The sequence below is a fragment of the Pungitius pungitius genome, chromosome 5 (assembly GCF_949316345.1).
Source record: "Pungitius pungitius chromosome 5, fPunPun2.1, whole genome shotgun sequence".
Taxonomy (NCBI): domain Eukaryota; kingdom Metazoa; phylum Chordata; class Actinopteri; order Perciformes; family Gasterosteidae; genus Pungitius; species Pungitius pungitius.
In genome coordinates this window covers 18,222,562-18,238,778 of record NC_084904.1, presented here as the reverse complement: position 1 = coordinate 18,238,778, position 16,217 = coordinate 18,222,562, and the positions used below count along the sequence as shown (strand labels likewise).

Sequence of the window (16,217 nt, the reverse complement as noted above, 5' to 3'; positions counted from 1 at the left end):
AGAACAAACTATAACGACAGATGAATAGTGCAATTTTATGATAATTACAATCACATCTCCCAACACAAATGTTAAAACATAGGAATGACTCAATTCCAATCTTTGAAAAAAGCAGATACAGCAACATGAGCGCAAGTGCCAAAGATCAAATGTTATTGATACCTAACGTTACAGTGAATAGTTAGGAAGAAGTAGTGCCCACAAACAGATCTGAACACATATAAATACATTTGCTTATTTTTTGCCTCAGTAAGTATTCTCTTCAAAATATGTATTGTCCCTTTGGAAAGTCCCAAGCATAGAACTGTTATCAAAAATCAGTTTAGTGTGGGAATGAACACTGACACAACAGCTGCAGTGATTGCAGAAAGCTTCTCTGTACCATCCAAACGCCTCTTTACACTGACGACCTAGTGAAGCCAGGCCAGAAGTACTTTCTGCTTTTACACTATTACACGTTATTGACTCTACAATCTTACCAAAAAGGAAATTTATATATTAACCTGTAGAAACAATTAACTTATCCCCATATCCATGAAACAGCCATGAAACAATAACAATTTCGTATATACTTTGAAAATATGTACCAAATGCAACAGAAAATGAACACATCTGCTTGCACCTGCTGTTAGAAGTAGTAACATTTCTGCCTCACCGTACAACTCTTCTTTCTCGGTTTATAGGACTCACTTATTTTACAATAAAACCATTCTTCAGTTAAGATTTGCACACACACAATATAACAGATTGCACACCCTCAGCAGAATATGCTCATTTAAATCAACTGTTAACAATCCTTTACAGCATATTAAAGATTGCTTAAGGCTTTTTTGCGTAAATAACTGCAGTCCATGCTAGACAAAACACCTCCATTTACAACTGAGATTATTGTTTTTAGTTGAATGTGAGATGGTTACAACAAATGTAAGAAACACTGAATTTTAACAAGAGCCAATACAAAAAGAACTGACCACATTTGCACATGACTTTCAACATTATCAAAAATGATTGATGTTTCATCAACAGCTTAGAAATTATGTGGATGTCTAACCATGTCAGTTAAATCATAGTTGAGCAACTGCTCCTGCTCACAGGCACAAAGAAATGGAAGAACAGTTTCATAGCCAGTCTGGTGACAGACTAATGTGTTTTTTCTCTCACAATAACACTTTTCAAAATAATGTCAAGCATCCCTAAGCAGCTTACACAGCCACTGGTTTTATATTGCGAGGAGGATGATGACTGAATACATTTTAGAGAGGAAAAATTCCAACGTAAAATGGGAAAACCGGCTGTTGAGATTAGCAAAATCCCATACTTGACCACATCTGTATCTATGATAACTAAACTCAAGATGGGGGATCCTCTTGGAGAGGCTGTCAGATAACTTATTACTCTAAATAAATAAATGTGAGAATAGCATAACAAAAATATAAACAACCGTCAAATAAAGAGGAAAGAATAAAGCTATGGCATATTCATTATAACTCTGAATGAGCCCATCTGCGCAAATGGGACAATGCCAAATGTTGGCAGCAATTGTTAAGAAAAGAGAAAGGGAATAAACGGGCTGAAAAGTGCCTTTGTGGATAAAACTCCACTCTCCCTCTTATGGCCTGAGACAAGTTATTTTATTATGACTACTGTTGCTCTGCTTCATTGTTATTTTTGCCATCCATATTGTTTAGAGCCGTTGAAGATTCAGAGATGTTGTTTTCAAGCTCCAGTTGAGCCTCTTCTGCGTTTGTCCATGAGCTCATTGACTCATGCACTGTTACTGTGTGTTCCTCCATCTGCTTTTGGAGGCTGTCCATTTCTTCCCTGAGAATACAAACACATTACATGTATTCTGGCATTTAAAAAGCTGCTAAGCATTACATAACAAAAAACACTTCATGGGGGCTGAGCTAGACAGTGTGGCACACTCACATGCACTAAAAACACGCCAGGCTGGCCTGTATATGTTGAAAAGAAAGCTGAAGCTGCGGCAGCAGGACACAGAAGGAACTCCTTTAACCAGAGTATTTGGTTAGTGCGAGAGGCTTACTTGAGTTGCCGTAGACAATTGTGCAAGTTGTTGAGGGGCTCTTTGTTGACAGATGTCGATGGTTTCAGCAACTCATCCAACAGGGAGGCAGGCACTGGGCAGTCTGGAATCTTAACTGGTGTCACTGGGGTGGATGGGTTCCCCTCGCTCATCAGATCCATGCGCTGCTGCTCAAATAATGAAAAACTAAATTTCAGGATTGTTTCTCACTTGAAATTATTTATGCAACACTTTAAAGCTTTGTAATGTATGCATTGCTAATAGAAATGAATGTGTACACCTCAGCTCAAACGACACTATTTACAAAAGGTAAAAACTAAAAGACACAGACACACTATTAATTTTTTTTTCTTCAATTTTGTCTGATGATAGCTGATATGTATATTTTACTAATGTAAAAAAGTGTGTGTGGGAGCCTTCATTCCAAGGCAAAGAGTGACTGAACACTAGAGCCCGACTTGTTGATGAGTATGCCATGTTTTTACCTTCCTCAGACGACTCTGCTTGAGGTCCTGTTTCAGCTGTTGGTTCTGCAAGAGGACTGTCTTCATGCTGTTCCTCAGCTCACCCACTTTGGCCTGAAGCATAAACTTGTCCTTCCTGGTGCCACTAAGCTCATCCTGCACCGATTCCAGCTCCACTTTGATGTTCTGAGACATAGAGATTTAGCTTTACAAACACTGTCAGTGAATAAAGAAGCGTTGTTGAAAGTGGAAAGTGAATCCTTGCCTGCAGAGCTCTCTGTAGGTTGTCTAGCTCCCTGAGCTGACACTGCTCCATCATCTCCAGCTGTTGCTTCTGAGCCTCTATCTCCCTCTGCCTTTGCTCCACCTCCCACTTCAGGTCCTCAACCTGAATCAGCAGTCATTGTTAGACATTAGTGTCACAAAATGGTGTTCTCCCAGAAAAATGATATAAGCACATGGCCAAAAACTATAATGAATTCAGGTTAAAAACGCAAAAAAGCACAACAAAATTAATTTAATAAAACAAAAGCATCAAGTTCATGGCGTTCCCTTTATCACAATTTTCAAAAAAATCAGTCATCAGCTTATTATTTCAGTCAGTCTCTTACCTCCTGGTTAGTGAGGGGCTGCTTGGCCATTTCCTCGTCCAGTTGTTTCTGCAGGATCTGGAGCTGTGAATGGGCCTCAGCAAGCTCCTCTTGGAACCTGGAAACCTCCTGAGTGTGCTGCTCATCCTGAGCTCTGCAGGGTAAGACATTTGACAGTTTAATGACAAATGAGTAGTAAGATATAATACATAAGATACTGAAGCAAGTCACTGCATTCTTTAAATCAGGCAAATGCACATACTGTAGTTTGTGGGATTCACTCTGCAGAGCAATGACCAGGTCCACTTTAGCCTGCAGGTCCTTTTTGATTTCCGACAGCTCCAGCATAGCTGCCCTGTAGTGCCGTCTATTGTGCGCTGCTTCAGCCTTTGCTGTTGCCACCTGAAAGGACACGTGACATTAGTACAATCCGAAAGACGCCAAAAGAGCACGGTGTTCCAGAAAAGCTCCTAGACGTACTACAAATACATGTCACAACTAGTCTATTTCCTACTGTGCACCTTGTGCCAGGAAAATTGCCGTCAAACAATTCAAATAACGAGACTTGTGAGCTGGAATGATTTAAAAGGCAAAATAAAAATGACGTGCAAAGAGAACACACTGCATCCTTAAAGCTCCCACCTGTTCTTTCAGGTCATTGACTTTGGTTTTCTCTTTTTCCAGGGCAAGCTGGAGCGTTTGAACCACCTGCTTCATTTGCTGGTCCTCCTCCTCTTTACGCTTCAGAACAGCTTGAACCTGTAAAACCATGAATAGGTTTTGTTCAGACAATTCAAAAATTGTATATACTTTATTTTTATTAATAAAAAAAATAAATGTCATTTTTCACCTGTAAGTTGAGCTGAACAAGATCGGCCTCTCTCTTAGCTAAGGCAGACTCCAAAATGTTGGAATGCTCCCGCAGTGTATTGTGGGACTGTGCCAAACCAGCCAATTTCCCCTTTTCATGTTCAAGCTCCAGTGCCAGCTTCTTGTTGGCATCTTCTAACTTTCGAATCCGCTTCTTGAAGCATCGAGACTCTTGAAGCTATGGAAATAATTCACCTCATTATTACAAAGTAAAATACAGGAATTGAGTGAATAGACACGTGAAAGCACACTGCTCATACAGGGTTGCAATCAACATCATTCTAGGGAAAACACGCAATAAACGATGTTCACCTCATCCTCAAGCTCCATGACCTTCTCCTGGTACTCCTCCAGCTCTGTGGAGGTGAGAGTGATCACTTCCTGCAGCTCCTTCTCAAGCATAGTCTTGCTTTTGCCCACAGTTTGAAGCTCAGCCTGCAGAGCCTTGATCTTCTCCTGGAGGGAAAATAAAACCACATGGCACTTTCATACATTGTGGTTACACGTACAGTTATTCCTGATTAATCCAAATGAAACTACAAATATCTTTAGGTGTAAGTTGAGGATAAGCGTAGAATAAATGCCATCCTTTTTCATTTTCATAAATAGAGTACTGATCTAAATGTAAAGGTCGTACACTGCAGATTGCTCTGCTCACAAATGTTGTGATTTCAAGTAACTGTCGAAGGTCTGGCGGATTTATACAGTACCTGTAAGGCCTGGCTGTTTCCCCCCTCCGACACCTGGGCCTTGAGCTTGACCATCTCTGCCTCAGCGGACTCCTTGTCAGTCAGAGCCTCTTGGAGCCTCCTACTCAGGATGCCCACAGCGTTCTCGTAGGCCTTGTGCTTGGCCTTCATCTCCTTCTGAGCACTGGTCAAATCGGTCCCGAGCCGCTTCACGCGCACCTTCTGCTCCGTGATGGCCCTACATGATGCAGATGAGCATTGAAGTTAGAAAATGGCCGTGGGGGAATACAGTTGTTCTGACAGTAGACCATACATGCATAACAACGCAAGTGGTGTGCTTTTCTTTACAGATATAGATGACAAAGAGAGTGTGTCAGGAAATGAATAAGCATTCCAAAAATAAAAATAGCCAATATTTATAAATATCACTTGATAAGAGATATGCACCGTGGTCCAAATAATTACCGTGGGAGTCATTCAAGCGTTCCATATCTATATGCAGCGGACTACTCACTTTTTGGCTTCTCCTTCCAATTGCTCCACTTGTTTCCTCAGACCTTCATTCTCTTCTGTGACTGCAGCTAGTTGGCTCTGATCAAACTGTAAAGACTAGATTGGGAGAAAGAGAGCAAAATTCACACTGCAATGAGATTCACACTATACCTTCTGACAACATATGGTTTATTTACACATGCTTATACTTAACCCAAAAACATCAGGATTTACTTTACTTTGATTGTCAAAGTTCTTAAAGTAAAATTTGACCAGGAATATTGAACAAATATTCATAATGACCTGGATCTGGGTTTCTAGCTGATCCCTTTCTGTCTGAATGGCTTGCAGATGGACCTCCATGTTGTTCATCTGCTCCTGGACTCTGATCACCTCCTTTGCAAGGCGGGCCTGCTCCAGCTCTGCATTCTGCTTCTCCCCCTGAACGCTCATCACCTCCTGCTTCAGGTCCTTCACCTCCGCCAACAGGCGCTTTTTGGTGGACTTGAGCTCACTGATCAACTGGTCTTTGGAGCTGGCGTCCCGACGGTAGGCCTCCACCATCACCTGTTGGGTGGATATCCATGCGTCTGAATAACGGACTGAGCATTCTCTTCTTTTAAGCAGTGCTCCTCGGATTTGTCTCGACTCTCTGAGGCAGTGGGCAAAATACTTCAACATCCAGTAGATACAGTGCGAGAGAGAGAGAGAGAGAGAGGGCTGCAGCATTTGAATTCCTCACTGCCTCACTTCTAAGCTCCAGAGATACTTTCCCCATGGTTACGGCAAACAAAAAGTTATCAGGCTTTACTTCTTTTAGCCTAATTAACTGTGCTGGTTCCTCTCATGAAAACACAAATACTAAATGCATCAAGACATTTTATTGTGATTTTCAGGATGAAACCAATGGAAAACTGATGTATTTTTTGATCATGTACACCTAAAACCAGTAGTTAAATCAGTCATGTTACACCAGAGTACCTCGCATATTGCTGATTTTCAATAACAGTTACTTCAGATGCAGTAAAGAGCCAAATTTTTCTTCTTTAGCACTATTATGCTTTCCATGGAATTTTTAGCAGTTCCTAATACAGTTTGGTGGACGCACCAATGCATGTTAATTCTTTGAGTCTGAAAAAGGCTACAAAAGCTCAAAGCTTGATGGAAATCTAATAGAATTCCCTTTTCTGTCATTCTGTCAATGAACTCCACCCTCTTTTTGACAGCCTGTTACTGCAAAATAAGCAACATCCACCCCTCAGCTGAGGCGTGGCTGTCATCTCTGCCAAGATGACAGCCATCTGGCTCCACATCACATCCTCCCATGACAACACCAGCCATAGTCCGCTGGGAGATTTTTTTTTTTCTTTCATGAATAAATGTAATGAAAATAATAAATGTACGTCAAGTCCACAGTCTCCACTGGCTTCGAAAAACTTTACAGACAGCTGTACATTGGTACCCCGTACTGCGAGAGCGAGGAGGAGGCCTTACCTTTTGTTGTTGGAACTGCTCCCTCAGTTTCTGAGCTTGTTTCTTTAGGGAACCATTTTCCCGTTGAAGCGTTTCAATCTGTAACAAAGAAAAAGGCCCTTCATTATTCACTACATTTTGGTGGAGGGGTAACCTCCAACCTACAAAACGAATTCAAAATCTACTTGCAATAAGCGTACATTTTCACAGCGCAAGCTAAATGGAAAACACACACCTTTGGGACAGAGGTACACAAAGAGGGATCCTGAGAAGTGGTCTTCTGTAACAGTTTCTAGCAGCTCAGAAATTCTTACACTGATTTATGACAAAATAACTGCTGCTCACCATGCAGAGACTATTTGACCATAACATACTCAAGATGTCACAACACAAGTAGATGGGAATATATTGATGCCAAAAGAACCACACATGGGAATACCCATCATTTTAAGTCACTGGTAGTGGTTCAGTCGTGCTTGCATTTGTACGTCCCTATGACATTTTTATATTTTCCCCTCCCACCTGCATTCATACCTGATTGGCTTTGATCTGGACTTCCTGTCTGAGCTGATCCAAGATATCTGAAGCCGCCAAAACATCCTCTCCGAGCCGCTCGGCGCCCTCGTCCAGTTGGTTCTTTTCGGCCCGGGCCGCCTGCAGCGCTACCTCCAGGACGATCTTCTCGTTCTGGAGGAACTGGATGCTGTCGTCCTTGGCGCTGCCGTCTGTCTGCAGCTCAGCCAGCTGGGCCTCCAGCTCCTGGTATCTAGCTTCTAGGTGGTTGATGAACAGCTCTTTGGTTTGCAGGTTGTCCTGAGTGATGGTCAGCTGGCGCATCAGCTCCAGATGCTCCTTCTGGAGGGACTGCAGCTGCACATCCTTCTGAGAAAGGATCAACTTTGCCTAAGAAAGATTTCAAAAGGCAGTTTAGAAAACATTACTATACACTTTTTACAGAACACAAGAATTGGAAAACAAATGGCTTGACTACCTGCTCCAGTTCCCTTTCCATGGTGCTGGCTGTGTTAGCCAATTTAATCAAGCGTTCCCGCTCATCCTCAAACTCCTCCAGTTTGTGCTGCAGATCATCTTCCACCATGTTTTTTGCATCCTGGATCTGCTTATAAGCTGATTCCTGGGTCAGCATGTCGGCCTAAGTCACAGACAGTCCAATGTTTTAAAACAACATGCTTAGCCGATTAAAAAGAGAAAGATAAAAAAAATTGTTGTGGCAATTTAGAAATGCACAATTTTATCTGGGGTCCTTAATGAGCTTACTGTATGGGTTATTTCCTCACTGGAAATATAGACCAGACAAACCCGATGATAGCATATTCACAAAGGGGATGTTGGAGAGAATACCTCAATGCTCTGCAGCTGGACAGCAATACGCTCTTTATCTTTGATAGAGCGGTGTTGGGTCTCTGTGAGTGTGTGGGACAGAGACACATTTTCCAGCTTCAAATGTTCCAGAACACCAATCTGAGTCATCTGTCCAGCCTGGGAGAGACGAGGGGGAAAAAAAACGGTGAAAAGTGTCATGTCGATTCATGTCGGTCAAATGTCAAACCGTGATGAAAAGCCAACTGCATTAGCATCAAGCCTACCTGCATGTTGGCCATTTCGCTCTGCAGTCGTACTCTGGCCTCCTGGGCCAGAGCTAGCTGCTGCTGATACCACTGCCTGAGCTGCTGAAGTGAAACAATCTCCGCCTGGGAAGTCTTCATTCGGCTCTGAAGGGTGCTTCGCTCCAGCTGCACCTGTTGAAGCTGGCTCTGAAGACCACCCAACTGCTGTCGTAACTCTTGGACTGCAAAAGTTAGACCAAATTGTATTTCAATTTAGGAGTTTGGATATGCAAACCAGAATGGGGGGGGGGTCATTAGAATGAGAACAATCCATTTATTGCCAAGCTCAGTTTTCTCGGTGTAAGTCACAAACCTGTGTTGTCTCTGGAGGTTACAGTGTTTTGCATTTCCTCCACCTTCCCCATCAGCCTTTGGTACTGGTCTTCAGCCAACTTCAAGTCGTTACTTAGAGAAGTCAGATTGGCATTCTTGCCCTCCAGACTGCCCTGGAGCTCCACCATAGCCTTCTCTAGCTGGTTGCAGTTTTTCCGCAGTGAGCCAACCTCTGTGTTGAGGGCCCTCTGCTTCTCTTGGCTCACCTCCGCCTCCTCCTTCTTTGCATGCAGTTGAGCATTCACTGTGGCGAGCTGGGCCTGAAGCTCCGTCTTCTCTTTGAGAGCCTGGAGAAAAGGACAGTGACGGTTAGCTCTTCAGCCCCATTATCTTTGGTTTCCAGGATAGTTATCTGGGCGGGGAAATTGACAGCCATTGGGCTAAATTTCATCTTTTTGGTCGGTGTGATAAATGAACTGGTCATTAGCAGTACACGGTACACAACATGGATTTAAAAGAAGCTCAGTTCATGTGCATGAGTGTAAGCAAAATTAAAAGGACTTTGGTGAATTAAATAACAAATACTATATATGAATAACAGTTTCCATGTTATTTTGTCAAAAGCTGGAGAGAATAAGCATGGATGGGGGGATATAAAAAATGTATCTTATAATACCTGATTGGCTTCAGATGACAAAGATTCTAGCTGACCCTCCAGTCTCATTTTCTCTTTCAGAACCTGCAGCATATCATCATGGCCCATGACTGAACTCTCCAAAGAAACACTGCAAGAAATGTGAAAAATATGGGTGCATAAATTACAAGACAAATGGAAGATTTTGAACAGTTCAACAGCTTTGTATTTCTTTCCTATCGACGTTGACAAATACCTGCTAGAGAAACTGTCTCTGCGGCTTCGAGGCTCCCCAGTGCCTCCTCTCCCCTGCTCCAGCTCCAGCAGGTGCTGCTCTTCACTGGCCGCCTGCAGCACCTCCTGCAGGGAGGGAAACTGACCCATGGCCTCCGCTGCAATCTCCCTCCCTTTCACCGTGTAGGGCCCCCGCTGCATTTCCACTGCTGCGGTGAGCATCCCGTACGTCGCCCTGGTAGACACGCTGCTGATTAACGAGCTGTCACTGTCGTTGCCGTCGTTCCCCGGCATCGTTCCCGATTCGCTCCCGTCTATTTCGGACACATTGTCCCCAAACTGGAGTGAAGCGGCGGGCTGTCCGTCCGTCTCAGACAAAGTGGACACTGAGCTGATGGCGGATGACTGAAGGGAGCTCATAGTGTTGTCTGCTGCTCTGACTCCGCCGCTTCCTCCTCCTCCTCCACCACCTGCACCATCAGCCTCAGGAGACTGGTAGTCAGCCAAGGAGTGGATCTTGCTTGGGCGGGGTGATCTGGACTTTCTTTCCTTGGAGGGGGGAATTCCCAAGCTACCCAGTTTGGGGCCACGGGGGACACTGGTCCTCAGGAAGGAATACTCCTTGGTCATGGACGTAGTGTTGGCCCTGGGCAGATCCTCGGGATGCAGCATGAGCTCTGGATCCAGGGTGCTGAACGCCGTGCTCTTGGTGCTGGTGCGGTGAGACTAGAAATAAAACCAAATGAACAATGTTAATATAAATGTTCGGGTTTACATGATGCTTGAGCTGTCAACGTTTTTTATGGAAACACTAGGACCTGGAAGGGAAATAGAAGGACAGCTGGTGTGGTCCGTGAAGTGGACACCATTAACTCACCCTCTCCTTATGTCTCTGCACTCTGTACTGTTTGAGTTGCTCTTCCAGACGCCGACGAGCCTCCAGGCGGATCTTCTCTTCATTCTCCATCTCTAGTGATGGCTTCTGGTGAGCTGAAAACAAAGCATGTTTGGCCCAAAAAAAAGGGCCCCTATCAGTTTTATTACATACTGCACAACGCACTATAGCTCTTTATTTACACAAGACCTGGTGTTCTGACTGTATAGGTTTGAATCCTAATGAGGTGACTATTGGTCACGTTGATTCCAAGTAAAAGCCTGTGTAATGTTGTTCGTTTAGGGTCAGGAATCTGTCCTCACTGCTCACACAGCAGTAGTAAACAAATTATTCAAATTGGAGTTGCCTTTGTTAACCCTTGGGAGGCACAAACCAGCACAACTAGTAAGTTGCAGACTGCACAGCAACGTTCAGCTTTTTACAGAGAGAACATGAATACATGTTATAACCATATATTTAAACAGTTACCGATGCTTTATCACTGTTTCCACTTGCATGGTTATTGCATGCAGATTTGAAAAACTTGAATTCAGTCATGACTGCATCAGCTATGTTGCAAATATTGTCAATATTGCAAATCCAATCTAAATACCAAGTCTGTGCCAATACATAAATTAGTACATTTCATAGCGGCAAACAATGCACCGAAGCCTGTCTTTACAATCCTCCCAAAACATGACATACAAGATGGGTTAGTTCCAAAATGCAGCCATTAGTCAAAATAGGGTTCCAACGAAAACACCCACACCAAATTCTAATCAAACAATCAAATGCAATCTTGGCTTTATGCAAAAAGGGATTGGAATCAAAAGGAAGTTAAAGCGGATGTGAACATAAACCAAGAAAAGCAAAACATCCCACGGCAAAATGAGGTTAATATATAGGGGGGGGGGGGGGTTTAGAGGGGGGGATTCACTCCACATAAGTTTATGCTTACACAATTCAGTCTCCTGCAAAGGCATACTGAGTCTGAGCGACTGCAATGAGTCACCCTTGTGAAGCGTGATCTCAGCACTAGCCCCCTCAGACCTCTCTATCATCATGGGTGGAAAAGCAGCCAAACCTGGGGAGGGCTCTTGTGTCTGGGCGTTAACTGGGGAGCTGGTGGTCTGGGGAGGGGCTGCCATAGGCAGGCACCCATTAATATGGGTGTTCCCTGCAGCACTGAAGTCTTCTGCCAGTGCGTTTCCATTCGGCATTACAGCAGAACTGAAAAGACCTGAAAGAGAAGTGAGAAGTGGTATTTGACAACTAGTCAGGGTAAGTTCTGGTCCGCCATAGTGCAAGGGGGAAGTTATTCCACCTGGAAAGCAGGCTGAGCAACTCTATTCAACTACAATAGCTTTAGTCAAAGAGGTGGCTGAGACATTAATGCAGCATGTGGCGCACGGTTGGGGCTGATCTTACAAGACAAACAAACGGAAAGGCAGTTTTAGTTTATTTTAAATGACACTTTATGTGTGTGCAGTTTTGTCTGTGCTCTTCTCAGCGGTTTGAAATGGAAAGGGCTTAGCATAGGCTTAGCTGTGGGATTGTTTGCATATGTCGCCAGGCCACAGTAAAACTAATCTGATCAAACCACACCTACATAGTACACAGCTAAATAGTTAAGATTTCTTTGAAAGAATTCATACTACAATGAAACTGCCAAACAAAAAAAGAAATCCCAAATGCTACTTAAGGCAACATCGTTAACAGAAACAAATCCAGCAGAGTATTCAGAGGAAATTCTGTTTGCCTGTTAGTCTGTACATCACCAGTCGAACTAAGAGAAAAAGTACGGTCTTGGCAACAGACGGCACACAGGTCTCTGATGCATCGACTTTTACATTCTTTCTATATTCACAAAGTATATATTCAGGGATTTCCTCCACGCTAGACTTAAACTTTGGCACCCTTCAAACGGCCTTTCCAGTTGAATTTAGCGTTTATTTGTCGTATCGGCTCGTAGTACATTTAACACGCAGCAGGAAAAGGCCTCGGGCCGTGTAGTAACCACGAAAAACAGGTCACGCACCGCAGAAAGCAAGTGTTTCCAGTTACATGCCTGAAGCGGGAAGATCTTTGCGGATCAGGGAGCAGAACTGGACCCCGGCTAATACCAGGAAGAATATATTCCCCAAACAAAATGAATTCTAGTCTTTGAAATAGCTGCAATTTAGATTAGGGGCAGGGAGTTATTATCAGCACTCACCATTATGAATGCACTCTTTGGCATTTTGTGTGTTGTCCAGCCCTTGTTGCAATAATTGCGTTTCACCGTCCTCTTTGGATTTCATTGGATGGTCTTCTTGGTGAGCATTAGCCTCCATCTGAGCGGTTTCTGATTGGTGGTTAGTGTCCATTCCCCTCATGAAACTCAAGAAGTCACTGAGTTGGTGGCGCCTCTTGGGATACGAAACGCTCACAGAACCATCTTCATCGGAGGCAGTCCAGCTGGGAGCATGTCAGCGTCCAGGAACACAGACAGCGCTAAATAAATAAGGAAATAACTCAATATTGCACGATATCCAGGAGAGGTTGTAGCTCCATCTGTTTTTAGACCCGGAGGATGTTAGGTAACAACGCCATTCAAAACGTAAGCTAGAGGCATGAGTTTACAAGCTGGCTTGGTAGGTTAAGGGGATTGCGTCGCGTTAAATTTAGAAAAACTAGCGAGTATAATTGAAATCCTTTACTTCGACCCATTCGCAGATACCATAGACTCCGTTGACGGTGTGTGCAGCTGTCGCCTGAAAGTGCGTGGCAATATCCCAAGACGCCTGCACGTCTGAAGCCTCACAAGCATCGTCCGCTTTGGCCACCGATGACAACCCTCCGACTCCGAGGCGGTGTTGCTAAGTTAGCTAGCTGTTAGCATACGGCAAGCGGCGTTCACCGCCGTTGAGTACGGGTTCAGTGTCAGTCACCAGGCAGAAGCAGTCAAAACGAGACAGTGGTTGATGCGCGTAGCCGACGTCGCGTGTGATGGGTGATAACGTGCCCTTATGTGTTGACTGGGTTTAGTAAAACTGTACCGGCTGTTGACAAGGAAGAAAGGCGACTTAAGGCTGGACTAGCGTTAGCTAGCTTGACAGCGGCTAGCGAGCTTCGTGTGTTTACGGAGGAACCTGTCATGCTACATTTGCTAACGTTTGCTAGAATCGCCAGTGGAGAAGATGGGATTGCTCGAGTCGTTTTCAAATCAGTCAACAGATTACTGTCTGCCGCGTAAGTGTGTTATAAAATCCCAAGTGTAATTTGGAAAATGACAGTATCGCCAAGTGTAGCAAAACACAATAAATGCTCACCCGTTTGAGAGCTTCGCCGTTTACTACGTGGCTGTTTGGTGTCCGTCCCTCATCCGTCCGACGGGAAACAAAGAGGAAAAAAAACACATCTGGAAGAGAAAATAGCTCCTGCTCAAAATGTTTTGTTTATTTTTTTTTAAATAAGAAAACAAATCTTTAAGATAAATTAATTGAAAATGCATAATAAAATGTGTCAATGTAATGTATACGAATGATACTGGAAGGGGGACTCCTGGTGGATCTGGCGCATGTGGTACTTGCAGCAGACTTGTGTTCACAGACCTGCGCCCCACTTTTCAGCAGTGGTCCTGCTGCTAACCCGCCGCTGCAGGTGTCACCTCTTGCTACCTGCTGTCAGTGGCGGTTTAAGATGTGCATGCAGCCTGACGATGAACGGAATGTAAAGATGGCATTAATAAACAAATCATTTGGCTGTATATTACCACTGCCGCAATAATATGATATTATACAGTATTTTATATAAAGGACTTTAGTTCAAATGGCATATAAATATGGCCCCACACAATCCTGTTGATCATGGGGGCAATATATTGAAGGTACTTAGTCAGCATTACTTCAACAGCTGTGCACAGGAATAGATTAAGAGATGCACTATACCACCTGTAAAAGAATAACGTTTTGCAGGGTTATTTTTGTTTGATCATATTCTGCACATGGGCTTACATATAATGAGGGAAACAACAATGCTCTTCACTGTTGTTTGCCCATGCATAATTCATATTTATATTAATCTGTGTGATAAGCAAGCAAGTCTGAACTGAGTTCAATATTGGTGTCCAATGGGTACTAACACTTACACTAAGACCCTCTTATCGCACATTTTTATCTATTCTAAATGTCCCTTAATTTATTTTTTCCCATAATTTTGTTTTCATTTTAATGCTCTTATCAACATGGACAAGTGGATTGGCTTGCTTTATGCAAATGTTTTATTTTACTTAAAAACGATATTGCAAAACAAAATGAAATTAGCACATTTCAGGTAAACAAGCCAGCCGTTCAAACAGACAAGCCTGTACACATGTAGTCATCCACCCCCCCCCCCCCATATGCTATATTTCTCCACTAGTTTGACTTAGACAACACTTTTCCTATACAAAAACAGAATACAAAAATAAAATATATTTCGGGAAAAAGAACTATGAAATTAAAAGTGCAACAACATGGAAAAGTTAGTTTAGAATTCTGCGTTTGTAGCCCATTTTTCTGAATCATTGGAACTTCATTTTCAGATTCTGTAACAAGATCTGGCTCTGAGTCACTTGAATTGGGAAAGTATACCTGAAATCAGCTCCATTTCCCTCATTGTCATTCGATGATTCTTTGTTTAAAGGGAGTCAGAATGTGCAGAACACCCCTCAATTGCAGATTCCTCTGGTCAACGTGTTTATTCAATAGAAATTATTTGATTTAGTTCAACACAAAATAAAAAATAAGCAGTGGAGTAGTAGGTGTTTACAGAATGAACAACTTACAGATGTACAGTACGTTCAATTTCTACGACAAGAATTATTCAAATATTGAGAGTAGTACGCCAGGTGTATGGCAGGACCAGTGCAGGGACAACCTCCATCAGATGTAACCACCATCCACAGGAAGTTGTTAGGAGGGAAAGAACAAAGACTTCGGGGAAAAGGCAAAGTTTGTAATTTTGGTTTATGATGACAGTAATAGTAAAGTGACTAATAATAATAATGATAACAGCATCAGGTGTGCTAGAACACTCATATATAGATTGTTTACTTATTACATTATAAAAAAGATATGCTTTAAAAATGTGTATTTTCAATATGAAATGGCAAAGGCAATAATAGTGAGTTATATGGGTACAGATGTGAGCAGAGTTCTGTGTTTACAAGTAATGTTAATGTTTGAATTTTAAGCATATTGTTAACAGCACACAGTCTGTAGTTCCATGTTTATGACGTTTTAAGATAAAAATTAAATGCGTAGAAATCAAATTTCATCGACTAGTTAATTAATTATTATGAAAACGTTAATAATGATATCGTCTCTCTTTCAACGTTAGGTTACAACGTGACACATTATCAACAAATTTACGTTTGTATAGCACGTTGATGTTTCATCCACTTTTTTTGCCCGTTGAAAAGACGCTGAAATGAGGTCTTGCAACTTGTCTTTAACTTTGGTGCCATCTAGTGACTGTGTCCTGAATGACATTTTCGTAGACAAAAGACCGATCAATGGTATGAAAACCATACAACCTCATACATTCAGACATTAATTGTTTGTTTTGCTTCCACCCAAAACATGAGCATAATACAGAAGACCTAAACATTTGTAAGAGAGGACGTTTCCAGTTTGTTTTTCCAACGGCCCTACTTTTTTGGATGTATATATAGATATATAAAAGTATAGTATAGTATGTGTTTTTAAATAATTGTGTAACGGACAAAATTTGATTTGTTTACTGTTTTAGATGTAAACGATTTCCAAAATAATTGTAAATTCATACATACATTAATTTAGATTGAATTACCGTTAGTATTATAGCGAATAATATACTACAAATAATACAATCGCGATGCAAGCATAACAATAAAAAGTTTTTCTCCCTTTGTCTGTTTGCCTACATTGGGAGAAGGACTGGAGGCTA

General features: G+C 42.5%; 1 protein-coding gene across 3 annotated transcripts; it reads right to left on the bottom strand.

Annotated features, from left to right (window-relative positions):
* Positions 1 to 16: 16 nt before the first annotated feature.
* golga3 (golgin A3) lies at positions 17 to 13,689 on the bottom strand. Of its 3 annotated transcripts, none has more exons than XM_037481321.2 (24): positions 13,580 to 13,689; positions 12,484 to 12,761; positions 11,227 to 11,508; positions 10,272 to 10,384; positions 9,417 to 10,120; positions 9,203 to 9,311; positions 8,567 to 8,873; positions 8,233 to 8,435; positions 7,988 to 8,125; positions 7,617 to 7,778; positions 7,160 to 7,528; positions 6,647 to 6,724; positions 5,456 to 5,719; positions 5,175 to 5,269; positions 4,682 to 4,898; positions 4,284 to 4,427; positions 3,952 to 4,149; positions 3,744 to 3,860; positions 3,364 to 3,503; positions 3,123 to 3,255; positions 2,777 to 2,899; positions 2,533 to 2,697; positions 2,048 to 2,214; positions 17 to 1,821 (listed from the first exon to the last, which is right to left on the bottom strand). In XM_037481321.2, exons 2-24 carry the CDS (start codon positions 12,641 to 12,643, stop codon positions 1,641 to 1,643), a joined length of 4,569 nt encoding a protein of 1,522 aa, XP_037337218.2. In that variant the 5' UTR covers positions 12,644 to 12,761; positions 13,580 to 13,689; the 3' UTR covers positions 17 to 1,640. The 3 variants fall into 3 exon arrangements, with proteins under 3 accessions (XP_037337218.2, XP_037337219.2, XP_037337220.2); XM_037481322.2 differs by having other exon boundaries at positions 11,353 to 11,508; XM_037481323.2 differs by lacking the exon at positions 11,227 to 11,508.
* Between the last annotated feature and the right edge of the window lie 2,528 nt (positions 13,690 to 16,217).

Coding starts and splice junctions, on each gene's coding strand:
- golga3 (XM_037481321.2), bottom strand. CDS start 12,643: ATGAGGGGAATGGACACTAACCACCAATCAGAAACCGCTCAGATGGAG. Junction 8,874..9,202: donor TGTCATCTGAAGCCAATCAG/GTATTATAAGAT, acceptor CCTTTTCTCCAG/GCTCTCAAAGAGAAGACGGA. Junction 6,725..7,159: donor TCCAGATCAAAGCCAATCAG/GTATGAATGCAG, acceptor TCTTTGTTACAG/ATTGAAACGCTTCAACGGGA.